General features: G+C 36.6%; 3 protein-coding genes across 3 annotated transcripts; 2 read left to right on the forward strand and 1 right to left on the reverse strand.

The window, feature by feature from the left end:
- Positions 1-277: 277 nt before the first annotated feature.
- LOC140021362 (uncharacterized) lies at positions 278-1,222 on the reverse strand. The gene has a single exon (XM_072072119.1). The coding sequence runs from the start codon at positions 1,220-1,222 to the stop codon at positions 278-280; it is 945 nt and encodes a 314-aa protein (XP_071928220.1).
- A 4,444-nt stretch (positions 1,223-5,666) lies between these two features.
- Positions 5,667-11,995, forward strand: LOC113717835 (mediator of RNA polymerase II transcription subunit 27-like). The gene is made up of 7 exons (XM_027242651.2): positions 5,667-6,034; positions 6,887-7,052; positions 8,917-9,346; positions 11,003-11,062; positions 11,188-11,256; positions 11,370-11,413; positions 11,491-11,995. Exons 1-7 carry the CDS (start codon positions 5,740-5,742, stop codon positions 11,666-11,668), a joined length of 1,242 nt encoding a protein of 413 aa, XP_027098452.1. The 5' UTR covers positions 5,667-5,739; the 3' UTR covers positions 11,669-11,995.
- Positions 11,996-14,561: 2,566 nt separating this feature from the next.
- LOC113718817 (probable transmembrane ascorbate ferrireductase 3) lies at positions 14,562-16,178 on the forward strand. The gene is made up of 4 exons (XM_027243732.2): positions 14,562-14,782; positions 14,873-14,921; positions 15,192-15,391; positions 15,755-16,178. Exons 1-4 carry the CDS (start codon positions 14,630-14,632, stop codon positions 16,013-16,015), a joined length of 663 nt encoding a protein of 220 aa, XP_027099533.1. The 5' UTR covers positions 14,562-14,629; the 3' UTR covers positions 16,016-16,178.
- Positions 16,179-21,334: the final 5,156 nt, after the last annotated feature.

The raw sequence follows: 21,334 nt of genomic DNA on the forward strand, positions 1-21,334 counted from the left end.
CGTTTTTTAACCCAAACGGCATGGTAGTATAGCAGTAGACACCTTGGTCAGTGTAGAACGCTGTCTTCTCTTGGTCCTCCTCACTCATTTCTATTTGATGGTACCTTTTGAAGGCATCTAGAAAGTAGAGAATTTCGTGTCCCATTGCCGAGTCAACGAGGGCGTCTATCCTCGGTAGAGGATAGCAATCCTTAGGGCAGACCTTGTTAAAGTCGGTGAAATCAACACACATTCTCCATCCACCGGTGTCCTTTTTGACTATGACGGGGTTGGACAGTCAGGTGGGGTATTGGATCTCATGAATTATCTTGGCGGGCAAGAGCTTGTCGATCTCATCAGATATGGCCTTGCTGCGTTCGGGGCCAAAGTGCCTACGTTTCTGCCTCATAGGACGGGTCTGTGGATTAACGTTAAGCTGGTGAATCATGAGCTCAAGTGGTACTCCGACCACTTCATCTGCGGACCACGCGAAGACGTCTCGATGGTTCTTTATCAAGCAAATCATCTCTTCCTTTAGAGGCGAGGGGAGTCCGGCCCCTACTTGGACCACTTGGTCAGGTCTCGAGTCATCCAAGACCACCTGCTCCACCTCATTCCCGGGTTCAAGCTTGCCGAGCTTTCCTGCCTTCTGAGGATCGATGCTGTCTATAGAGAGGACAGCTGGCCTCTTTTCCTCAGCCTTTGACGCAGCTCGGGGAGCGACCGCGGCCTGGATGGTAGCAAGGTAACATTCTCGGGCGGCGTTCACGTCGCTGCTCACCTCGGCCACCCCCGCAAGCGTCGGAAATTTGAAACTCAGGTGGTAGGTGGAGTACACAGCCCTCAGGGCGTTGAGTGTGGGCCGACCTATCAACATATTGTAAGGAGAATCTGCTTTGACCACCGCAAAACTGACATGTACAGTTCGGCAGCGGGGATGACGCCCGATAGTCACCATCAGGGACACCATACCCTCCGGGTGGACTATATGCCCCCCGAAGCCAACGAGGGGAGTTCTGACAGGAGTAAGTTGATCTTTGGTCAGTTTCAGACTTTCAAAAGTTCGGTAGTACAAGACGTCTACCGAACTTCCGGGGTCAACATAGAACTTTTTTACTATGTAATTATTGGTGAGTACTTCGATCACCAGAGTTTCGTGATTGCTGGAGGCGGCAGGGACAGGGTCGCTGGGACCATAGGTAATCACTTCGGACAACCGGGAGCTCGGCTCGGCCACCTCCATACCGGCTTAGCGATAGGTCCATTTTCGGGAGTTCTGGCTGTCTCCTCCGGTCGGGCCACCTGCAATCGTGTTGATCACCCCGGCGATGTTAGGGCCGTAGCCTGGTGATCCGTCGCGCGGAGGCCGCTGGTCCTCCCTTGGGTCCTCAGGATTTCGGCAATAATTCTTTGTGTCCAGCCTGTCTTCTCGGCGGGGGCCCCGGTTATCCCGATGGGAGACGCTTCGGTTGAAGCCTCCATCCTTGCGAACGAATTGTTTCAGGTATCCTTGTTGGATCAGGTTCTCGATCTCTCGCTTCAGATCGTTGCAGTCCTCGGTCTCGTGCCCAACATCTCGGTGATAGGCACAATAGAGGCTGGAATTCCTCTTATCCCTCCTCCCCAGAATTTCAGGAGGGGCTCGGCCGAGGTGATTCTGCCTCATTACAGCCAAGACATGAGACCGGCTGGAATTGAGTGGTGTCAGCTCGACGTCCGAGGTGATCGAAGACACTCCGGCGATCTCGGAATTGATTCGATGAGCCACTGGGGCCCTGTTCGACTTGGCCGGTGTCTTTTTTCCTCCGGGACTCTTGCCCAGTATGAGCGGTTTGAGCTTCTCGCTTCATGCAATTTAGGTTCTCATTTCGGATTCCTTGGTCTACTCGTTCCCAGAGTTCCCGAAGTGTGCGGGGGTAATCCCGATGTATCTCGGTATTGAAGATTCCCGCAATCAATTCGTTGGTGAAGGCAGCTATGGTTACCTGCTCATTCTGATAAGGTATCTGCACATTCTCCTCATTGAACCTCTGCACATACGAGCGCAGTGATTCGCCGGGAGCCTGCTGTAGATTCAAGAGGTAAGTTGAAGTTTTCGTAATTAGTTGAGACGATACGAGGCGGTGGATGAACCGATCTATCAGCTCGTCCAGTGAGGAAATGCTCCTCGGTTCTAATCCCCAGAACCATTTTCGGGCTGTCCCTTGTAGAAAAATGGGAAAAACTCGACAAATCACGACGTCGGGGACGCAGTAGAGTCGGAATGCAGAGATGAAGGCTCGGAGGTGATCCTCGGGGTCACCTCGGCCATCATAGGAATGCAAAACTGGGAGTTCAAAATTTGGGGGAACCATTTCCCCATTGATGTCATCAGTAAAGGGCGGAACCCTCATGTAGTCGGCTGCTAAGCCTCCGGAGCGCCGAGGTGGGTCCTCAGCTCGTTTTCCCAGTAGACCCCGGGAAAACGCCCGGGAAATAGAGGCAATTTTAGAGGTCGCCTTGGAAGAGGCGGGCCTGGAAGTGCTCCGAGAGAGGTGCCCCTCATCGGAGTCCTCACCGGAAGGTATTTCAGGAGATTTCGTCGATCTCCTCTTGGAGGATTCGGCTTTTTCCTTCCCCTGCCTCTTGAAATACCTCCCTAGTTCTTCGAAAATGTTAGGATTGTCAGCTACGAACTTGGCCATCTTGGCGATGGCGTCTTCGTTGTTGGGCTGGGTCCTTGGGGACCCTTGTTCTTCAGAAATGCGATCTTGCTGGGCTCCCGAGATTTGCCCAGCCCCGGTTGAGGGAACTCTCCCGCTTTTGGAGCGCGTGGATCTCATTTTAGCAGTAATCTCGTTCCCACAGACGGCGCCAATTGAAGAGGTGATTTTTGGTGGGTAGTTGAACCGACCTAAATCAGTCCCTTCTCAGGTGAAGTGAGGTGTGTCTGCTTATCCGAAGTGGATGGCGGGGCTTCTTCCCTGGGATTACTCCGACGATCAAGTTAGTATGAGAACGAGAAAAAAGCAATAGTATATGTGAATGAACAGTATGCTTACTTGTTGGGAGTACATGAGGGGTATTTATAGAGCAAGAGTGGATGACAGGACGGAGGGCTCATGCTAGTGAGACCCATGTCCTGCTATTACGGCTCTGTTCCCTGCCAGGAGGTCTGACTCTGACACTGTAGCCGCCTGGGCAGGGTGACGGGGAACCTTGCGTAGTAGCCATTAAGAGCATCAGTGCTTTTCAGATAAAGCACTGGTTCTGGAGGATGTCAGGCGGGTTAACATCATCAGCGTGCAGGCGAGGTGGGGGCCAAGAGGCCACCCAGGCAGGTGATCAGAGATCGGGCCGAGCTCAGGGGTCATGTTCAAGACATGACTGCGCTCGTGTGAGGGATGAAATGAGATCATCTCGGCTATAAAGGGACCGCCGATGTGAGTATCCTCACCCATCATCACTAAAATTATCGAGCTTTTGGGGCTTGCTAATCAGTGGATGTAATTTGCAAGGAACTAAAAGAGTTTAATGCTGATTAACATGAATTATATGCAATATGCCTCATCGCATACAATTTATATATTTTTTCAAGCTGGAGGAGAGGAAAGGAGAGCAAACACTGAACCCAATTGCTACTGCGTATTGTATTTTTTTTTTTTTTTGTGGTTTGTTAGAACTATTTTTTTTTGGTTTTTTGTTTTTTAGGAGCTGAGTACAGAATTTTCTATTCTAGAACTAGAATACAGGGGATTGGGGGAAAAAATCTAACTTTAGAAAGGACGCGAGTGTGCAACGGAAAATATTTCTTTTTTGTCCTTTTTTTTAAAAAGAAAATCAATACTGATTCTCCATTTACTCTGCTGATGATTCAAACTCATGACCTTTCGATTACGGATAAAACGTGAGAAAAAATATTTCCATTTGACACAAAGATAAAACAAAATGTAACTAAACCATCTTCCGAGAAGCTCCAATATTGCGACTTTGCAAGTTGCAAGCATGCAACAATAGTAAAATAGGAAAATTGCACCCAAATTCTTTGATGGGGTTCATGTTCTAATAAGTGCACCTACATCGTTTAGTAATGTAGAATTGGTTATTAGGCCCAAATTGTCAAAATGCATGATTTTGTTAAAAAATGCATTATTTGGTGGGTTGAGCAAGACTATACTACTCCATCCAGGGTTCTAATTCCATAGATGTAAATATAGCGAGTGTGTTTGGATGGAAGATTATTTGAAATGTTATTTACAATAATTATTATAGTATTTTTGTAATATAATGTATATAAAATAAAAAAAATGTATTGAAAATTGTATTTATGATGCGAATAAATAATTTTTGGTCAAATAATGACCATCCCTCTTTGGTTGCTTTCTCTCTCTTCTTTCGTTTCTAATTCTCTTCTTCTTCTCTCCTTATTCTCGTTTCTTTAAATCCTACAAATTTATCCAGCTCCAGTAGGCCTGTTTCTTCACCGCGTAGAGTGATTTTACGGAGTCGGAAACCTGAGAAGGGATGACCTCTCGAGTCTCTCTGTCCTCAAGGCCTAGCTGTGTGGTCTTTCTTGAAGTTATTTGGGAGCGGAGTAAGTCACCGGTTAAATATGTTAAGCCGTTTAATCAACAGGGTATCTCATAGTGAGGAAAATTAAATCGCTGGTTATTTTTGTGTAGCTGATTAAATTGTTTTTCTTCAATCGACTCCGTAATAAGAGTATAGAGAAACCCTTATAAATTAATCTTCTATATATATGATAATGTATATACTTTCAGCATTGGATATATGACATATCAAATTTTGCATATACGTCATGTATTTCATCATAATAGTCTATATACTGTCAGTGTATATAAGATTTACTCTTAATTTATGAATTAATCTTCTATACACTGACATTGTATACACTTTCACTATTAGACACATAACACATAATTTGAATTTGAATTTAAAAATCAAATTTTATATATGCGTCATGCATCGAATCATGACAGTATATACAATGTTAGTATATATAAAATGTACTCTTTAACTTATGAGTGAGTTGGACATTATTCAAGAACTTTTACTTGTTTGATTAGGTTGTCTTTGTTTAAACTCATTAATGCGAGAATCAATGACAATAGAGAAAGACAAAACCCCTAACTTATGCCGCTGAGAGGGGGGAGGGGGAGGGAGAATAGAATGTAAGGTGAAGGGACAGTTTTAAGGTTTTTGGCCCAATAATTAATTGGGTAAAAAATAAAAAAAACCCGTAATAAATCTAATATATAGAAAAATCCTCATGATTTTAAAATATACAACACAACACCTCATTTATTGAACTAAATTGTAAAAATGACGAAATCTGTTAAATTTAATGAAAATGAATGAAATGACAAAAATGCTCTGATATAATTAAACAAAAGACAACTCAATAAAATCATTTATTTTATTCTCGAGAGAGAGGGAGAATTGAGAGTTAAGGGGCAGAATATGTATATTTGTTAAAAATTAGGTATAAGTTTATTTTTAGATTTCAATAAGTCATTTCCGTTAAGTTTAATGAATTCTGTCACTTTTATAATTTAAACGTGAGATTTTTTATGTATAGATTTATCACGGGGTTTTTTTATTTTTTACCCTAATTAATTTCTTAGCAATTTGTTTTTCACTAAAATTATAGTGTACTTATTTATTTTCGCCTTTCCCCTTGTCGTCTGAACCCAACCCAACTAAAAATTTCCGCTCCTTTCAAAACCCCTAAATCAGAACACAACTCATAATTAAGACTAAATGCAACAGCAGCAGTCATCTCCGGCACCACCACAGACGGCGGCGATTTCCGCCGGAGCACCGTCTAGTGACCAACAGACTGCTGAGGCGCCACCGAAACAGGTCGCGCTAGCCATGGACCGGCTAGCTCAAGCTGGCCGCCTCATTGCTGACATCAGAATCGGCGCCGATCGCCTCCTCGAAGCCCTTTTCGTTGCTGCCTCCGAGCCGCATCAGCAATCCTCCAAACCCTTGCAGCTAATCGTTAAAGAAGAAGCTTCCATGCGCCAATACCTCCAAGACCTCCGCACCATCGGTATATATATATATTCTGCACATCTCTGCGTGTGCTTGTTAAGTTTAGTGTGCAAATTCTTTTAAAATAATTTAAAAATAATTTTTGTTAATTTTTATGGATTTTTGCGCTTTGAATTATAGAAAATGTTACGATATTCTGAAGATTTGAATGCTAGTGTTGGTTTTTGCGTTTTCTTTGAAATGATTATGATAAAGAATAGGATTTTGAAGATTGAAGTGTATTTTAAGTTCACATAATAGATAAAGTTTGAAGTTTGTACTTGTCCGAAAAAGTTTGAAGATTGTGTGCTTGTGCTTGTCTATTTTAGATTTATTGAGGTGCTTGGTTTGTTTATGTTCGAAATATGGTACATTGTTACGTAGTGAATGCAAGGGGAGGGCGGAGACAGGGGCAAGCTATTTACATGCTTTTGAACTTTTATTGCCCAGGAAACAGTTTATTAAGAGAAGCAGCCGGGTCATATTTGGTGAGATAAAAGAAAGATAACGGTCTTGATTATTCACGGTATGTATGTCGATGTTTGTCATGTTGATTATAGAGGAGATTGACGAAGCGTCATTTGGCTAGAGATGGATAAAAATACCACCAACGAGAATAGAAAGGAGAGTGCGGTCCATTTATGTGTGGAAGGAAAAGTGAAAAAGGACTGATTAGGTTCCTTAAAAATGAAAGAGGATAGGAAGATGATGGGAAAGCCCCTGAATTATGTATGTGGAAGAGGAATTAAATAATGTAAATGGAACAGATTCATAAATGAGGTTGCTAGTTGATGTTAGTGTTATCTATGTCACCCTTTTTTCATTCTTAGCTCTTGCTGTCAGGTGCTAATAAACATTTTCCTTTTTTCAGGTAAGCAGTTAGAGGATTCTGGGGTTCTCAATGAATCTCTTCGCTCCAGAAGTAATTCGTGGGGTCTTCATATGCCTCTGGTTTGTCCAGATGGTGCTGTTGTTGCATATGCATGGAAACGTCAACTTGCTGGTCAGGCTGGTGCATCTGCTGTAGACAGAACTCGGTAAATATTATTTCATTAACATGGCCCAATCAATTCGTATTTTGTTTATTAATGTCTTATTGGTATTCTTTGTGGATGCAATATATTGCTAGAGGTTAGGAGCCTCTAGCTAGATTTGATCTCATCATGTCCTGTCTTTGCTTTTTTTCGAAAGTCAACCTCTTTGTCAGATTGTAAAATATTGCACTGTGCCGACCTTCATAAAAGGACGAATTTGCATAGTTTCTGCTAAATGGAACTCCTGAACAGTGAATAGAGAGGTTACAAGTCTGAGAATTCTAAATATTCAGCTTTTGAGTTGCATACTGTTATCTCCTCAGGAAAAGGACAAACAGATATAAAAAATGACTTAAATGTAGCTTTGTAGGTTATGTGTAGTTAACCTCTGTAATCCTTTGCTGCACATGTATAATGATGTGTTTGCTGGGTTTAAGAACGGAGCTTCATTACATAGCCCATGCCAGTTTGGGGCTTCTCTTTATGTGCTTTAGAGCCATAATTTGCTGGTTATACCGTATTGTTCTTTTGTATTAGCAGGTGTTTGTGTTGTTAAGTCAAATTATACGAGTTTCTTTGATGATCTGACACGTAAGTAATTGGTTCTGGGTTCTTATTGCTACCTATGTTACACGGACTCACCATTCACCCCAGGCGCACCCGTGTCGGATATGACACGGGTATGGGTATGGAATCTGTACCTGATGTGGTAAAATTTTTTTGGATACGTTGACTATTGTGAGATGTACGAGATGTGATGTTGATGGCAGAGAAGAGATGGACAAGAAGTCACATGAGATGGTAAGAGAGTGGAAGAGGAAGAAGGGTGGCTTTGCGGAGGAGAAACAAAGAAGGAGAAAGCTGCTAGAGATTTGAATAGAAAAATACTCACGACACCTGCTGTATTTTCGCTTGATACATACGAGCTGTTGATTCTCTTTCATTGGTGGATATGGGATTGTAGCAACGATTGCATCTAAGAGTAAGAGTGGCTTTGTTTTTGGAGAAGAGGTGCTGTGTTTGATTCGTTTTAAATGCTCTGTAAATGAGGTGACGGCACTGCTGAATGAGGGATGAGGAATATAGGGTTTGAAAATGATATTTATTTTGCAACTAAATCCCTGTATTTTGACTTTAATTATCATTTTCAACAAGTAACTTAAGCTCTTTACAATTTTGCACTTTTTAATATAATTTCAGCCCCTCATACTTGAAAATATTACCTTTCTAACCAAGCTTATGGTTCTTTTCAACCTAATTGCACATTTAATTGAAATTTTTTATTAAAATACTCTTTATACGTCACTGTGCATAAATTTTAGAATGATTTATTTCTAAAAATCTTATCCATCTATGAGTTTAAGGAGCGCACCCCCGCACTTGTACCCAAAATTGGACACATATCTCCGGATCCTACAATTTTCAAATATGCGAATTTGACACTTCGACAGGCACCCATATCCGACCCCCGCACCTGAGTCCATGTAACATAGATTGCTACTTCTGAATTCTCCAATCCCCAGTTTTTCTGAGAAATTCTTAGTGTAAGTCGAGGAAATAAGAGGACTGAAATTGAGCACATTACAATTCACTGGCTGCTGGCCTGTAGCAGCTGTATGGCATTCAAGTCATGGGTTGCGGGTTTATTCCTAAGGTTGATAAGTACTTGGTGATATAACAGTTAATAGCATTAAATGGTGTGCTGGCATGTAAATATGTATCCTACGTAGTGGCTCTGTTAGCATATAACCAACCTTAGCTCAATTTAGTCTTTGATTTTCTCTTCAATGGTGTATCTTTTGCCTTCTTTGTTAGCTGTCGAATGCTATTCTCTCTCTTCTGAATTATAGGTTTGGAATGTCTGCAGGTTGGCTCTCAAGGCTTTCACTGATCAGAAAAGAAGATTTTTTCCTCACCTTGATGATGCTGCTAGTGTGGAATCTGCTAAAAAGAAACATTGTGCTCCTGTAGTGTTAGAAGAGCTAAGTGAACTGAGAACACTATCAGATATTCTTACCCTTGTAGAAAAAGAGGTCCCAAATGTCAAAACTTCTACATACCAGCGTTTGGAATGGTTGAAAAGAGCTTCCTTGCTTCCTTCTTGTGAAAGTTCAATCGAGTCTTCAAAGGATCATGGATTTCATAGTAAATTTAGACAGGGATCAGTAAGCAATGTCACTGCTGATAAGGTTTCTGTAATTGAATTGCTGTTTCCGTCTATTTTTAGAGCTATAATATCATTGCACCCATCCGGTTCCACTGTTCCTGATGCTGTGGCTTTCTTCTCACCAGATGAGGTGATCTTAGTTTTCAGATGCACAAATGTCTTGAATTCGTCATTGCTGTGGTATTCTAGTTTGATTCATGTGTTTAATGTTCCATGCATAAGTCATTGTTGCCATGAAGTGGTTGAATGCTATGGATGTTTCATGAGCAAATTGAATATCTACCTGTAGAGAACCTATGTTAATGAATTCTTAGGTATATTCTGCTATTGAGATTAACATTTGATATCTGTGAAGTTAAGTGTGATTGTTTAAATTAGAACAAAAGCAGCACACACACTATAAAAAAAAAAGAGAACAAAAAAAAAAAAAAAATCTAGCAATGCAGTCTGAATGACAAGTTGGTAGGATGCATGATGATAAGTTACATTGTGTTCGGGCTTACAATTTCTTTTGCTTATGAGTTAATGTGTTCCTTTTGTAGAAAAAGAACTGGTAAAGTTCATTTCAAACAACTTAAAGTTTTATTAGCATCTTTTGTATCCAACACGGAATTTATTTGGTACGCACATGGTAGATGAGATGGCAAATGTTGTGAACTAGGAAAGGACTTTTTATCCTACCATTGGCAAATGGGGTGATATGCAAATGTGATGTTTCTAAAGGATACACACACACACACACACTCACACTTCCTGTTTTGGTTATGGCATCCATTTGTTCTTTTCATGAACTCGTTTCTAAAATCTTCATTAATATTGGCTAAAAGAATATGCAATTGATTAGGTGTATGGCATTTGCAACATGGTGTAATTTTGTCTATTGTGTTTTTCCCAGTATATACATTTTAACGTTCATAAACTGTCCAGGGTTTTAGCATTTGTGACTGCAGCCTACTCGATCTGGAGATGTTTTCGCAATGAATGCTGTATATGGTTTAATACATGCAAAGCTTATGAATTACTTTTCAACCAATCAAAAGTTAATACGATCTAGATTTTTTGGAATTGATTGTCGCGGTATGACATATTGTTCATTTGAAGAAAAGAAGACTTTGCGTAGAAAAACAGAATCTTTTGGTGAAAATGGGAATGGATAAAATTTGAAAGAAATGCTGTTTTAATAATTAACAGAATTGTGTACAAGGAACACAATTTTGCAATATTTGAGTTTCGACCATTCTTTCTAACTATAGGTCTGCATGTTAGCACTGTGCTGGACTCAACTGGCTCACTTGGCATTGGCACTTTTAAACGTTAAACTGATTTGATTTAGTGTACTAATCAAGCTCAAAAATAGTCATTATGAGCTTGACTAAACTTACTCCCTTGTGTTGTCTCGACTCCATAATTTGATGGATTACTTAGCAAGATAGGTTCCAGCTAACTCCTATCTGAAACAGTATTACAAAATGTGGTATAATAGATTTTGTTAAGAAGAAGCCTAGTAGATCTGCAAAATCTTTGTTCTAAAATCATGTTCTTTGTTATGCTGCTTTAAAATAGATAAAAGGTGTTCTTGGTTCTCTGTCTCTCCTCCCTCCCCCCATTAGTTTTGAGTTTGCAAAACATCCTCCCCATTTTTTTTTCTCCGTTTATCTTTCTTTTTGGTTAGTTGTAAAACTTGTGGAATATTTTGTATCTTGTTTCTTCTGCTTATTTAAACACTGTTTTTTAATTTTAGAGTAATGATAACTTTTGACGGATTACTATTTTTTTGCTTGTAAAGGGTGGCAGCTACATGCATGCTAGGGGGTTTTCAGCTTATAATGTATTTCGGCATATTACGGTATGGCTTTGGCTACCATTTGCATGTGGCCATACATTCTTATTGGCACAGTTTTGCTGGTGTTGTTGATGGAATTTGACATTGATTTATCATTGATGGAATGCACTAATATTTCCCTGTAACAGGAACATGCTTCCTTGGCTTTGCAATATTTTGTTGGTATTAATGCTGAAACAGCCTTATATACTCTATTGGTAATTATAATTTTTCTAAAGATTTGATAGTTGGTAACATACAATTTTATTTTTGCCTTGCTGTGACGAAACCATAAGTCAAAATTTTGATATATTTTGTTATGTTCTTGAAGCATTGGGTTTGCAGCTATCGGACTATCCTTACAAAAGTTTGCAGGTGAAATTTCTCTTACTGTTTTGGTCGTTATGCTGCTATTCCCTCTAGATATTAAATCCTGAATGGGTTCTGTGCAGCAAGTGCGGCCGACTGCTAACTATGGACCAACAATCAGGGTTATTATTGCCCCCAGTTTTTCGGCCCTACCGACATTTTTCTGCTGGTAAAGTTTCATCCAAGAGTTCCTCAAGTGAGGATCAAAGTGCCAATCCCATAGAAGCTTTTCATGTTGCCTGCTATTCAGAAGCGGCATAAGCTAGTTTATACATTTGAACCACTGTTAATCATAGGCTTGTCTCTAGTGTATGTACACAGAATGAAGTAATAGGTGCTTCTGAATCTTGTCTTGGTTAGCTCATAGCTGTCAGATAGGTTTATCATCTAAAGAAACTAGGAAAAGCTCATTAAATGTTGTAATCTAGGTTTTAGTTTAGTTTCACTCGGGTACATGCTGAAAATAGAGGTCTTTCTTTTATAATTGAAATGGTCTCTCATGGTGTTACATTTTTGAGCTAACATTTTATTATTTGCCATAGGCAATGAACTTTTTTAATTTGCATTGAAGATGATCTTCTTGAGGTACCTACTAGATGTCTTTACATTTCATCTTGCTATCTTATCTTACAAGTTAAATGTCTATCTATGTTTCAGTTTATCATGAATATGGCTGCAGTTCCACTCCATCTTTGTTAAAAAACTGAACCAAAAATTATGTGTAATTTATATCCTGAACATGATGGACCAATTATCAATCTAATGTATGTAATTTACTTCATTTTATAAGTTCTCAGTCTGCTGCAAAATGTAACAAGCTGTAAGAGTCATTTACACGGTGTGCAATTTTATCTTTTAAACTGGCTTCTTCTATCCTTATCCTAATTGCAATGATCTGTCTAGCTTTATAAAGTCATAGTGACTTGCCACTGTTTACCAATGTGAGATGGGCAGCTTTATGCAAGTTAATGAATTAATTTTGTGTATTACGCAAAAATTGGTCTAGGCCTAGGTAATGTCATGATAATCTTAGGAGATATTTGAATTTAATCTCAGCACATTCAAGATGAAATTTGTCTAATTTTTGTTTTCCTTGGTGAGCTACAGATAACAAAGAATGAACCAAATCTGCTACAAGCCACGCCAATCCCTTTTGATTTTAATAGAGTTTATGAGAACAATTTTTTCCAGACTGGCATGATCCTTCTCAAAATGTGATCTAACAACATCAGTGTGACTTATTCAACTGTTTGTTGTATCAAGTTGCACCCTGCAATTACTTGATTCAATCAAATAATGCAATTCTATATATGCAATCACCATTAGTAAATCAACTAACTCTTTTTTTTTTTTTTTTTATAAAGTAATTCAACTAATTTAGACATGCATTGTTCACATTACTCCGTTCGTTTGGACCCCGAACATGTTTTTGAAAAAGTTAAAACGCGATTTATAACTATCTTTTTATATAGACACATTTACCAAGAAAGATGCTGTTAAAAAAAAAAACCATTCAAACATTAAAATCCCTGCAAAGAAAGGTGTAGCATCATTGCAGACATAAACATATTTACAAATCACTAATAAATTTCAATCGCATATTGAAGTTTGGGGTAGCAAGACTAGTAACTCCTACTTTCCCACCAAGCTCCCAAAAAAAAAAAAAAAACAGTCCAACTCTTCCAGCAAAGGTTCTTCTCTCTCCTCTCTCAATTTATTCACATTCTTTCCCTAATATTGAAGGGTATCCACCGTTGAGTTCTAGACACTCATTCGAAAACTTTCCAAGTAAAGTTACAATAGGATTTTGTATTCTATCCTTAATTTTAGCTAAAAAGGATAACAGTGCAGGGAAAAGAAAAACAGATTAATTTGTTTGCTACAGATTATCCCAGAGTAAAAATTTGGTCTTTTTCAAAGATAACTACGATGGTCTTTGAAAGGGTGCATGATGATGTATTTATACTGCAACCGTGTAATAAAATTTGTTATATATAACAGCACCCAAACTTTCTTTGCCAATCTACTTTATCTCCAGTGCTTCTCCTTCTCTTGAAGCAAAGGTTAAAATAAACAAAGATGCCAAGAAACATATGCTCTTTGAATTGCAAAAGTTGCAGAGCCCACCTGACTCAATCCTCAACTTTTAAAAACTGTCTCTCTCTGTCTTCACTGATACGTGTTCTTTTGAAACCAATATAATCTTGACATGCAAAGGTTAACACCATCTAAAAATATGGTCCACAGTATACTTTTTGCTAAAAGTGATTATAATTAATATTTTGTATAGATAGTGGCACCAGTAGGGTTTTGGTAGGATGTCCTTTAATGCAGTAACTGTTTTATATGGTTTCATTCTCCTACGTCTTCGATCAGTCTCAGATTGATTCTGGTTTTCAGCAATACAAGTGCTCAAATATGTTTGAGTTGAGGATAGATAAATATAAATTAGGAAGACTAATGGCCAAAATATTGAAACTTTAAAAACAAAAACCTATTACTAATATCCTACTACGGTTGTAATTCTTGTAAAATTAAATATGGCACTCCCAAAAAATGTTGTTTTCTATGGTTAGATACCTTTGGATTTTTTCTTTTTTGTATTTACATGTAGCAAGAAAAAAAGTGTCATTCCCCACCCTTTCCCCCACCATACCTAAAACCAAAAAGAACAAAAAGAATGACGAGGTTAAGGACCAGCTGTTAAAGTCTGGAAAGGCAATAAAAGTGATTAAGCACTGCAAGTAATTTCTACGACAATTTTTTAGGAGTTAGTTTATGTGACAGTTAAGATTGCATTTCATATTTTAATGGTTTACTTTAGTCACATTGTACATTTCATTTCATATTATATTTGTTTCTTAGCAATTTACATCTTCTATGGTTATTATGTATATTTCTACCTACCAATTACATCAAGACAAGTCACATGGCCAGATCTAAAAAGTGTCTCCAATTTCTCTATGAATGCAAGTCTGTACTAGGAGCCCAAGTTCCTTTTTGATATGCCTTACCAAAGTATCAAGTCTCCTCACATAAATTCCAAGCTTGACAGTTTAAGCAAGCCCCTAAACCAATAGCATTATTGTCCTTCTTCCACACCACCCTATATATATATGAGCCTCAAGTACATAGATTCAAGAACCAAGTTAGACTTCATTGTTCCACAAAAAGAACATTTCCCTCCAAACTAGTACCAATTTCTACCAAAATTTAGGCACCATGGACGGGTACTTGTATTGGCGACCTGCTTCACGTCTGACAGTTCTAGCACATTTATTTGGTATAATAGCCATAGTTCTTTTGCTTGTTTGGCTGCTGCATTTTCGTGAGGGAATGAATCTTGATTCCGACAATCCATTCCGCATTTTCAATGTAAACAAGGAACAGCTCTTTTAGTCAGTTTAGTCTTCACAATTGAACTTCTGATTTACCTTCTTTTCTGTATTTGTTGCTTTTGGGCAGGTTCATCCATTTCTGATGTTTTTCGGCTTCATATTTCTAGCTGGTGAAGGTATAACATGACTCTATATTGATTTTTGTATGCAATTTCTCAATAGCTTGGTGAATACTAATTGTTGATCTGTTTTTATCATAAACCACGTATAATGTTTATTAAACCTAAGCAAAAGAACTTTAGGATTATTTATCACTAAAGTTCTTCCATCAAAATGCTTCACTTTATCGTCCATAATATAGTATATATATAAGTGGACTCGTAGACCCAATCTGCCAAGGTGTTTATTACAATGCTAACAATTAGTATGGTGGTTCTTGATAACAGCAATGATGGCTTACAAGACAGTACTAGCAGCAAGAAACGTGCAGAAGGTTGCTCATATGTTCCTTCACTTGGTAGCGATCACTTTGGGGATTGTTGGATTACACGCTGTGTTCAAATTCCATGACAGGGCCAACATAAGGAATTTGTACAGCTTACATTCCTGGATAGGCATCGGCACCTTCTCCCTCTACATTTTACAGGTAATTAATGTAAAACTTGAGTAATTCCAACCTCTTATGTTTAATCACTTCTTAAATTATATCGTGAAGTTTATTTTCTGGACGAGACAATATTACTTGTATAGAATACAATAGCCCCACAATGTTAGTGGACTAAATGTAACACTAGAGTAAAAAAACAAAAAACTTTCATGAAATTGGAGAATATTATGAGTAAGAATGTCATTATAAAGTGCTTGTTGTATAGTTAAAAAATACACGCATTAACAAATATGGGAGTGTCAATAATAGCTTTCATATGTGTGTATATGTATGTATGTATGTACATTCGTATCAGTAAATTGCATTTACACATTTTAGACTTATTCTAGATTTGATTTGCAGTGGTTATTTGGGTTCATTACGTTCATGATTCCACAATCCTCGATCGACGGTAGGGCGAGGGCAGTCCCATGGCATATTTCTGGTGGTAGAGCACTGTTGTACATGGCAATCTGTGCAGCAGAGACTGGATTGATGGAGAAAGTAACATTTTTGGAACTACAACATGGCAGAGAAACTCTATTGGTTAACTTTCTTGGACTGGCAATTCTTCTATTTGGAATTACGGTTGATGTTTCTGTTGCGCTTGCACGTTATCGATAACTATGGCTTGTTCATGAGGACACAATAAGGACAATTTCTTCACAACACATCCAGTTTGGCAAACTAGTATGATAACTTTGTTCCAAAAAAAAAAAAGTTGGTTTATTGGAGAGGTGAATTTTTCTTTCCTACATTGGAAATTATTGTGAAGTTAAGAACTCAAGGAAGTGAGTTTTGCGAGAAAGTTTGAGTTTATTTATTTATTCATGTACTAGGAAAAATCATCTGTTGGATGATACAGGTTTGATGTATATACTTATTTTAAAAGAAATAAATTAAAATGTTTACAAGGAAAAAAGCCGGGGGGAGGGGGTTATAATGTTTGAATTTCTTTGTTTGTAGCCAGCATGTCTCAAGCGTACAAGCAATTATCATTGAATGAATATATATACAAGTAGAGGCGTAAATGAGTTTAATTAAACTGAACACTTTAGTATTCATTCTTGTTTGATTATTTTAACAAGTTTGAAATTTCGTTTAAATTTAATTAATTTATTTAACAAATCATGTTTGAATGAATTTTTATTGAGTCAAACTCGAGTAGATTAAGATTTTTACATATAAAATCTAATTTTATACTAAACAAAATAAGATCCATCTGACTTTCAAAGTTTATTGAATATAAAACGTTTTCAAGTTTGGTTTAACTAATTAGTAAACCAAACTCAAATAAACTTTTATTAAGACGAACTCGATTCAAATATTGAATAATTTGGTTTATATTTCAACTCTATATATAAGTTGCGATGGTATTACAAACAGATGATATTGAGAATTACAAATTGCAGCTATACAAAATCAAATTGTAAATTATATTATGTGAGAGTTTAGATGATTTAGGATGTTAAAGAATGGGAGAGGGGGATGGGTCGGGTGAGTTTGAAACTTTCTACTTATACCTTAAGAAAAAAAAAAAAGATGTTAAAGAATGGGAGTGAATATTTCTAAGATTTAGAGAGGAGATAAAAAACTAGATAACAACAATATTATACTATTGTCTTACCCCAAAAGAAAAATTATACTATCATAAAAGGGAATAAATACTCTAACGAAAACAATAGAACGGCTATTGGTTCCCCTCAGTTTTTAAAACTTCAGATCACAATAACGAAATTGACAAAATTTTAAAGTAGTCTCTTGCACTAGTCCATCTCTTGCTCAAAATAAAGATATTTATCAGACCAAAAGGGGCGATATCAACAGCAATAAATTTCTGAATTTCCTTTTTAATTGATTTTGTGAATGCATGAGCTTTTTTTTTTTAACCAAAATAACTCTCTTTCTAAAAATATTACCAATGTGATTCATTTCCAAATTTTATTTTCGTAATGATGTTATTATTGTCACCTAATTATCCTCATTGCCATGTAGAATAACAAAAAAGGAAAGTTTCAATCTTTGTTGTCACGTTGATCTATTTATTGCCACGTAGATTCCCAAATTAAACGAAAATGACCATGTGTGAATATTTGGTTAGAAATATCCAATCTACCAACAATTGTACTCTTATTTTCTACTACCATTGTATCTCTTAGAATTTTGCGTAACTATTATATTGCAATTCTTTTCTTTTTTTTTAATTATATCTATAATAAAGTTATGATTTTATTCATTTTAGTATTTTGTAGTGTTCATAAATTCGGGACAAAAGAGTGTTCAAAATTGAATTTGACATAAAAGAATTCCATGTCCAAAGCAAAAAAAAGTGAAGAAAATCTCTTGCATTCAAAAACCACAATTATTAGAATAAGAATTTAACCTTGAAAATATCAAGAATAACATAATATAAGAGTCAAGACTTGTAACCATTGATCTTTGGAAGAACAGGCATTGCATTCTGAGAAAAATCAAACTGTCATTCTTGTTCATTCATTAAAATAAAAAGAATGATTAATATAATGGGGATGGATCCTATAAGAAATGGAAAATATAAGATTTTGGGTCCGTTCGTTTCGGGTGAAAATGTTTTCCAGGAAAATATTTTCCTAATTTCCCGTGTTTGGTTGCACAAAAGTTATTGAAAACATTTTCCTATGTAATATATTTTCACCCATCTTATGGAAAACAACTTCCCTTCCAAACTTACTGAAGTTGTTTTCCGAAATGCATGCATCCCGCCTGTAGTATGTTCCAAACTTACTGAAAACATCTTGTAGTATGTTCTTTTTTTTTTTAGTGTAAATAGGAGGACTTGAACCCAAGACCTCTTCCTTACACTCCCTCTCCCGTACCACCCAATCCAACCCAACCCTCCCCTAGTATATTCAAAATTAAAAAAAAAAAAACTCATCCTGCTTATCCTATGCTAGTAATTAATTATCTATAATAGGGACATTCTTTTCTAGAGAAACTTTCAGCAGTGAGAGTGCAAGATATATGTCACAATAAGCATTGCATGTGATTGATATTTGACACTAAATGGCCAGCAATTTGTTTATTGCTTAAGGAGATATTTTTTATTCATATATATATTTCTCCAAGATTTTTTAAAGTTAAATAATGAGATAAATTTTCTTATTTTGCATGGGAAGAAGTCTGTAGTTATAATGTGTAGAAAGTAAAGATAGAGATAAAAGTGAAAATATTTCAAAAGTTAAACAAACACCAGAAAAATGAAGTAAGAGAATATTTTCAATAAGCTAACCAAACACCTGAAAATGATGAAAGGGAAATGATTTTCATGAAAAATTACTTCCACGGAAAATATTTTCCCAAGAAAAATATTTTCCTTCCAACCAAATAGACTCTTCGTGGAATTAGTTTTCCATTCTGGGCGTGTACGTTGTAATATATACATTAGAAAAGAAATAAAGTTTTTGATTGTATTAGTTTAGAAATATTTTATGAATAGAAGACTATTTTGGCAAAAAAAAAAAAAAAACTCCGAATGCATATGATCCTTGACTTCATTCTCTAACATTGGCTATTGAATGAAATAAGTTATGAATCTTTCATCAATTATAAATATTTACTACATGTATCATATTCCCGTTATAAATTAATGTGTTGTTAGACTTTTTTTATTTGACAAAAAATGAATTTCTTTCAACGTCCATCTATAATTAGAAAATTAGTAAAAAAAAAGTTAAAAAATTACTAAAATCAAAACAACAAAAACTACAATTAATTTCTTTCTGTTTAATACTCTTTTCTTTCCTCTCGAAATAATTTTCATCCAAGCTTAACCTTCTAACTTTTTTATCATCCACTGGGAACTTAAAACAAGTTTGAACTTCAAGAGCTTCCATATTTCTTGGAAAAGATTTGTCCCCACTCAATTTGTCGAGTTAGAAGAACTGTTTCAGGTACTCCATACTCTGATAGTAGGGTTTTAATTTCTTTATTCTTCAATACGTGTTCATAATTTTTTTTTTAATGTCGTTTATTCTTTTGTGAAATGACTTGTTATAAATCTTGCTCCCCATTAGATGAGTGATTCTGGTTTTTGGGATGGCTACAAATTGGCAGTTGTTCAAAGTGTCTTCAAGCCGGCAATCGATTTGGATTCTTTCAACCGTTTCTACTCAAATTCTTCTGTGTTTGGCCATCCGGTCTCTACATAACAAACTTGTAGCATACCATCACTTGATTACGATATCTTTCATAAGCTTAAGTTCATACATTACTCTCTTATTAGCTGTTGCAGCCTCAGTCAAAACGAGTTTTATTTGGGAAGAATTATGATTCCAACTCTGCTTTTGCTCATGTTCTCGGTAATCAAATGGAAAAAAAGATGATTAGTTCGAATTATTAGAAAATATTGGGAGCCAAAATTTGGTACGCCGAGTTTGGGTTGGTTCAATAATTTTTTGGACTTAAATCACTAATCCAAAATATTTAAACAGATTCATTAGTAATCAATAATTCAATCATAATTAACGCTTTCTATTTCACTTGTCTTATCAACGTAGAATTGTAACACCACATAAGATGCTGTTACACGAGATTGAATTTATGACTCCACCTACCATTTTTTTTGTTTCTTCTTCTTTTTTTTTTTTTTTTTCTCTTTTTGGATGGGTGAGTGGAGAGGGGCAGGGGAAGGGGAAAGGGCTTTGAAGAAGTTCCATTTTTTTTAATCTTTTCACTCCTTTTCACACCATTCCTATCTCCAACCACCGTTTAGTTTCAGAATTTGAATCCTGAATTTAATAGCAAGGAGAAATCTAAAAATCCTTCCCTAGCCTCTTTCTTTGCCACTGGGGCTTTGAAGCCCAGATTACATTATTATGTTTTCTTGTTTTCGTATTTGATTGGAGCCAACTACAATGAGTTAAATCTCCTATTCAAAGCATAAATCCAATCATGGTGGGGAGATTTTCTAGTGTAGTTAATAACATGGTTGAATTGGTTCTCCCATGAATACTTCTGATTTAACATTTCCCAAATATTGTGGACTTCTTTAATTGGCAGTTGGCACATTATTTATTGCACCTTATCCCAGTTTACCTGACTTAAAGCTTATTTAAAACACTATTCGGCTCTTTGTACTGTTACCTGGGAGAATATTTCAATCTGCTAATCCAAATACTTAAATGGACCGATTTTATAGATTCTGTTTGGATAATATTTTAAAATATGTTCTCTATTACCCAATATTAGACTACTTCGTTTAAGACCCCAGATTGAACGAAATAATAATTGAATCAAGAAATCCTTCATGATTTCATTCCATTTCCATATGCTACCATTTTCAAGTGCACTAGACTAGTAGGCCTAAAAAAATTTAATTTCATAAAAATACCAAGTAAAGATCGGTTTTAGAAATTCCTTTCTTTTTCTTTTTCCCTTGTTTGTATACATGGGTTTGGGTAGATCAGTTTTACAGATTTACTTGTATATTATTGTGACAAAAACCAGCAGTATATTACATTTGCACGACTTAACTCTGACCTAGAGATTTCTCAAGTAACCCACAAAACAAAGGGATAATTTCAGAAACCTCCCCTGACGTTTCTAATAATTTCACTTAGCTCCCCTGAAGTTTGAAAAATTGCACTTACCTCCCTTGATTTGATAGTTTTACTAACAAAATCTTAAAATAATATTGACTTGGTCAATTTTTTAAATGAATACCCAAAATGCCCTTGTGTAATGAGTTTTAATTTATTTTTCTATACAATTATAAGATTATCTAGTATAATTATAAGGAAAATGTGCCAAAATTTTTATGTCCATAATTACTATTTGATAAACAAATATAATAATAATTTTATCACTATGATAAGATACTTTTGATGGTATTTTATTGTGGATTTAGATTTATAAGATAGAAAAGAAAATGCTAAAATAATTCATTTAGAGTTTATGAATTTTTTG

Source organism: Coffea arabica, chromosome 11e, assembly GCF_036785885.1.
Source record: "Coffea arabica cultivar ET-39 chromosome 11e, Coffea Arabica ET-39 HiFi, whole genome shotgun sequence".
Taxonomy (NCBI): Eukaryota; Viridiplantae; Streptophyta; class Magnoliopsida; order Gentianales; family Rubiaceae; genus Coffea; species Coffea arabica.

Excerpts from the sequence above, each read along its gene's own strand:
- LOC113717835 (XM_027242651.2), top strand. The coding sequence starts at position 5,740 with ATGCAACAGCAGCAGTCATCTCCGGCACCACCACAGACGGCGGCGATT. Across the intron at positions 6,035-6,886 it reads CCAAGACCTCCGCACCATCG|GTAAGCAGTTAGAGGATTCT; the intron begins GTATATATATAT and ends TCCTTTTTTCAG. Across the intron at positions 11,063-11,187 it reads ATGTATTTCGGCATATTACG|GAACATGCTTCCTTGGCTTT; the intron begins GTATGGCTTTGG and ends TCCCTGTAACAG.
- LOC140021362 (XM_072072119.1), bottom strand. The coding sequence starts at position 1,222 with ATGGAGGTGGCCGAGCCGAGCTCCCGGTTGTCCGAAGTGATTACCTAT.
- LOC113718817 (XM_027243732.2), top strand. The coding sequence starts at position 14,630 with ATGGACGGGTACTTGTATTGGCGACCTGCTTCACGTCTGACAGTTCTA. Across the intron at positions 14,783-14,872 it reads ATCCATTCCGCATTTTCAAT|GTTCATCCATTTCTGATGTT; the intron begins GTAAACAAGGAA and ends GCTTTTGGGCAG. Across the intron at positions 14,922-15,191 it reads CATATTTCTAGCTGGTGAAG|CAATGATGGCTTACAAGACA; the intron begins GTATAACATGAC and ends TCTTGATAACAG.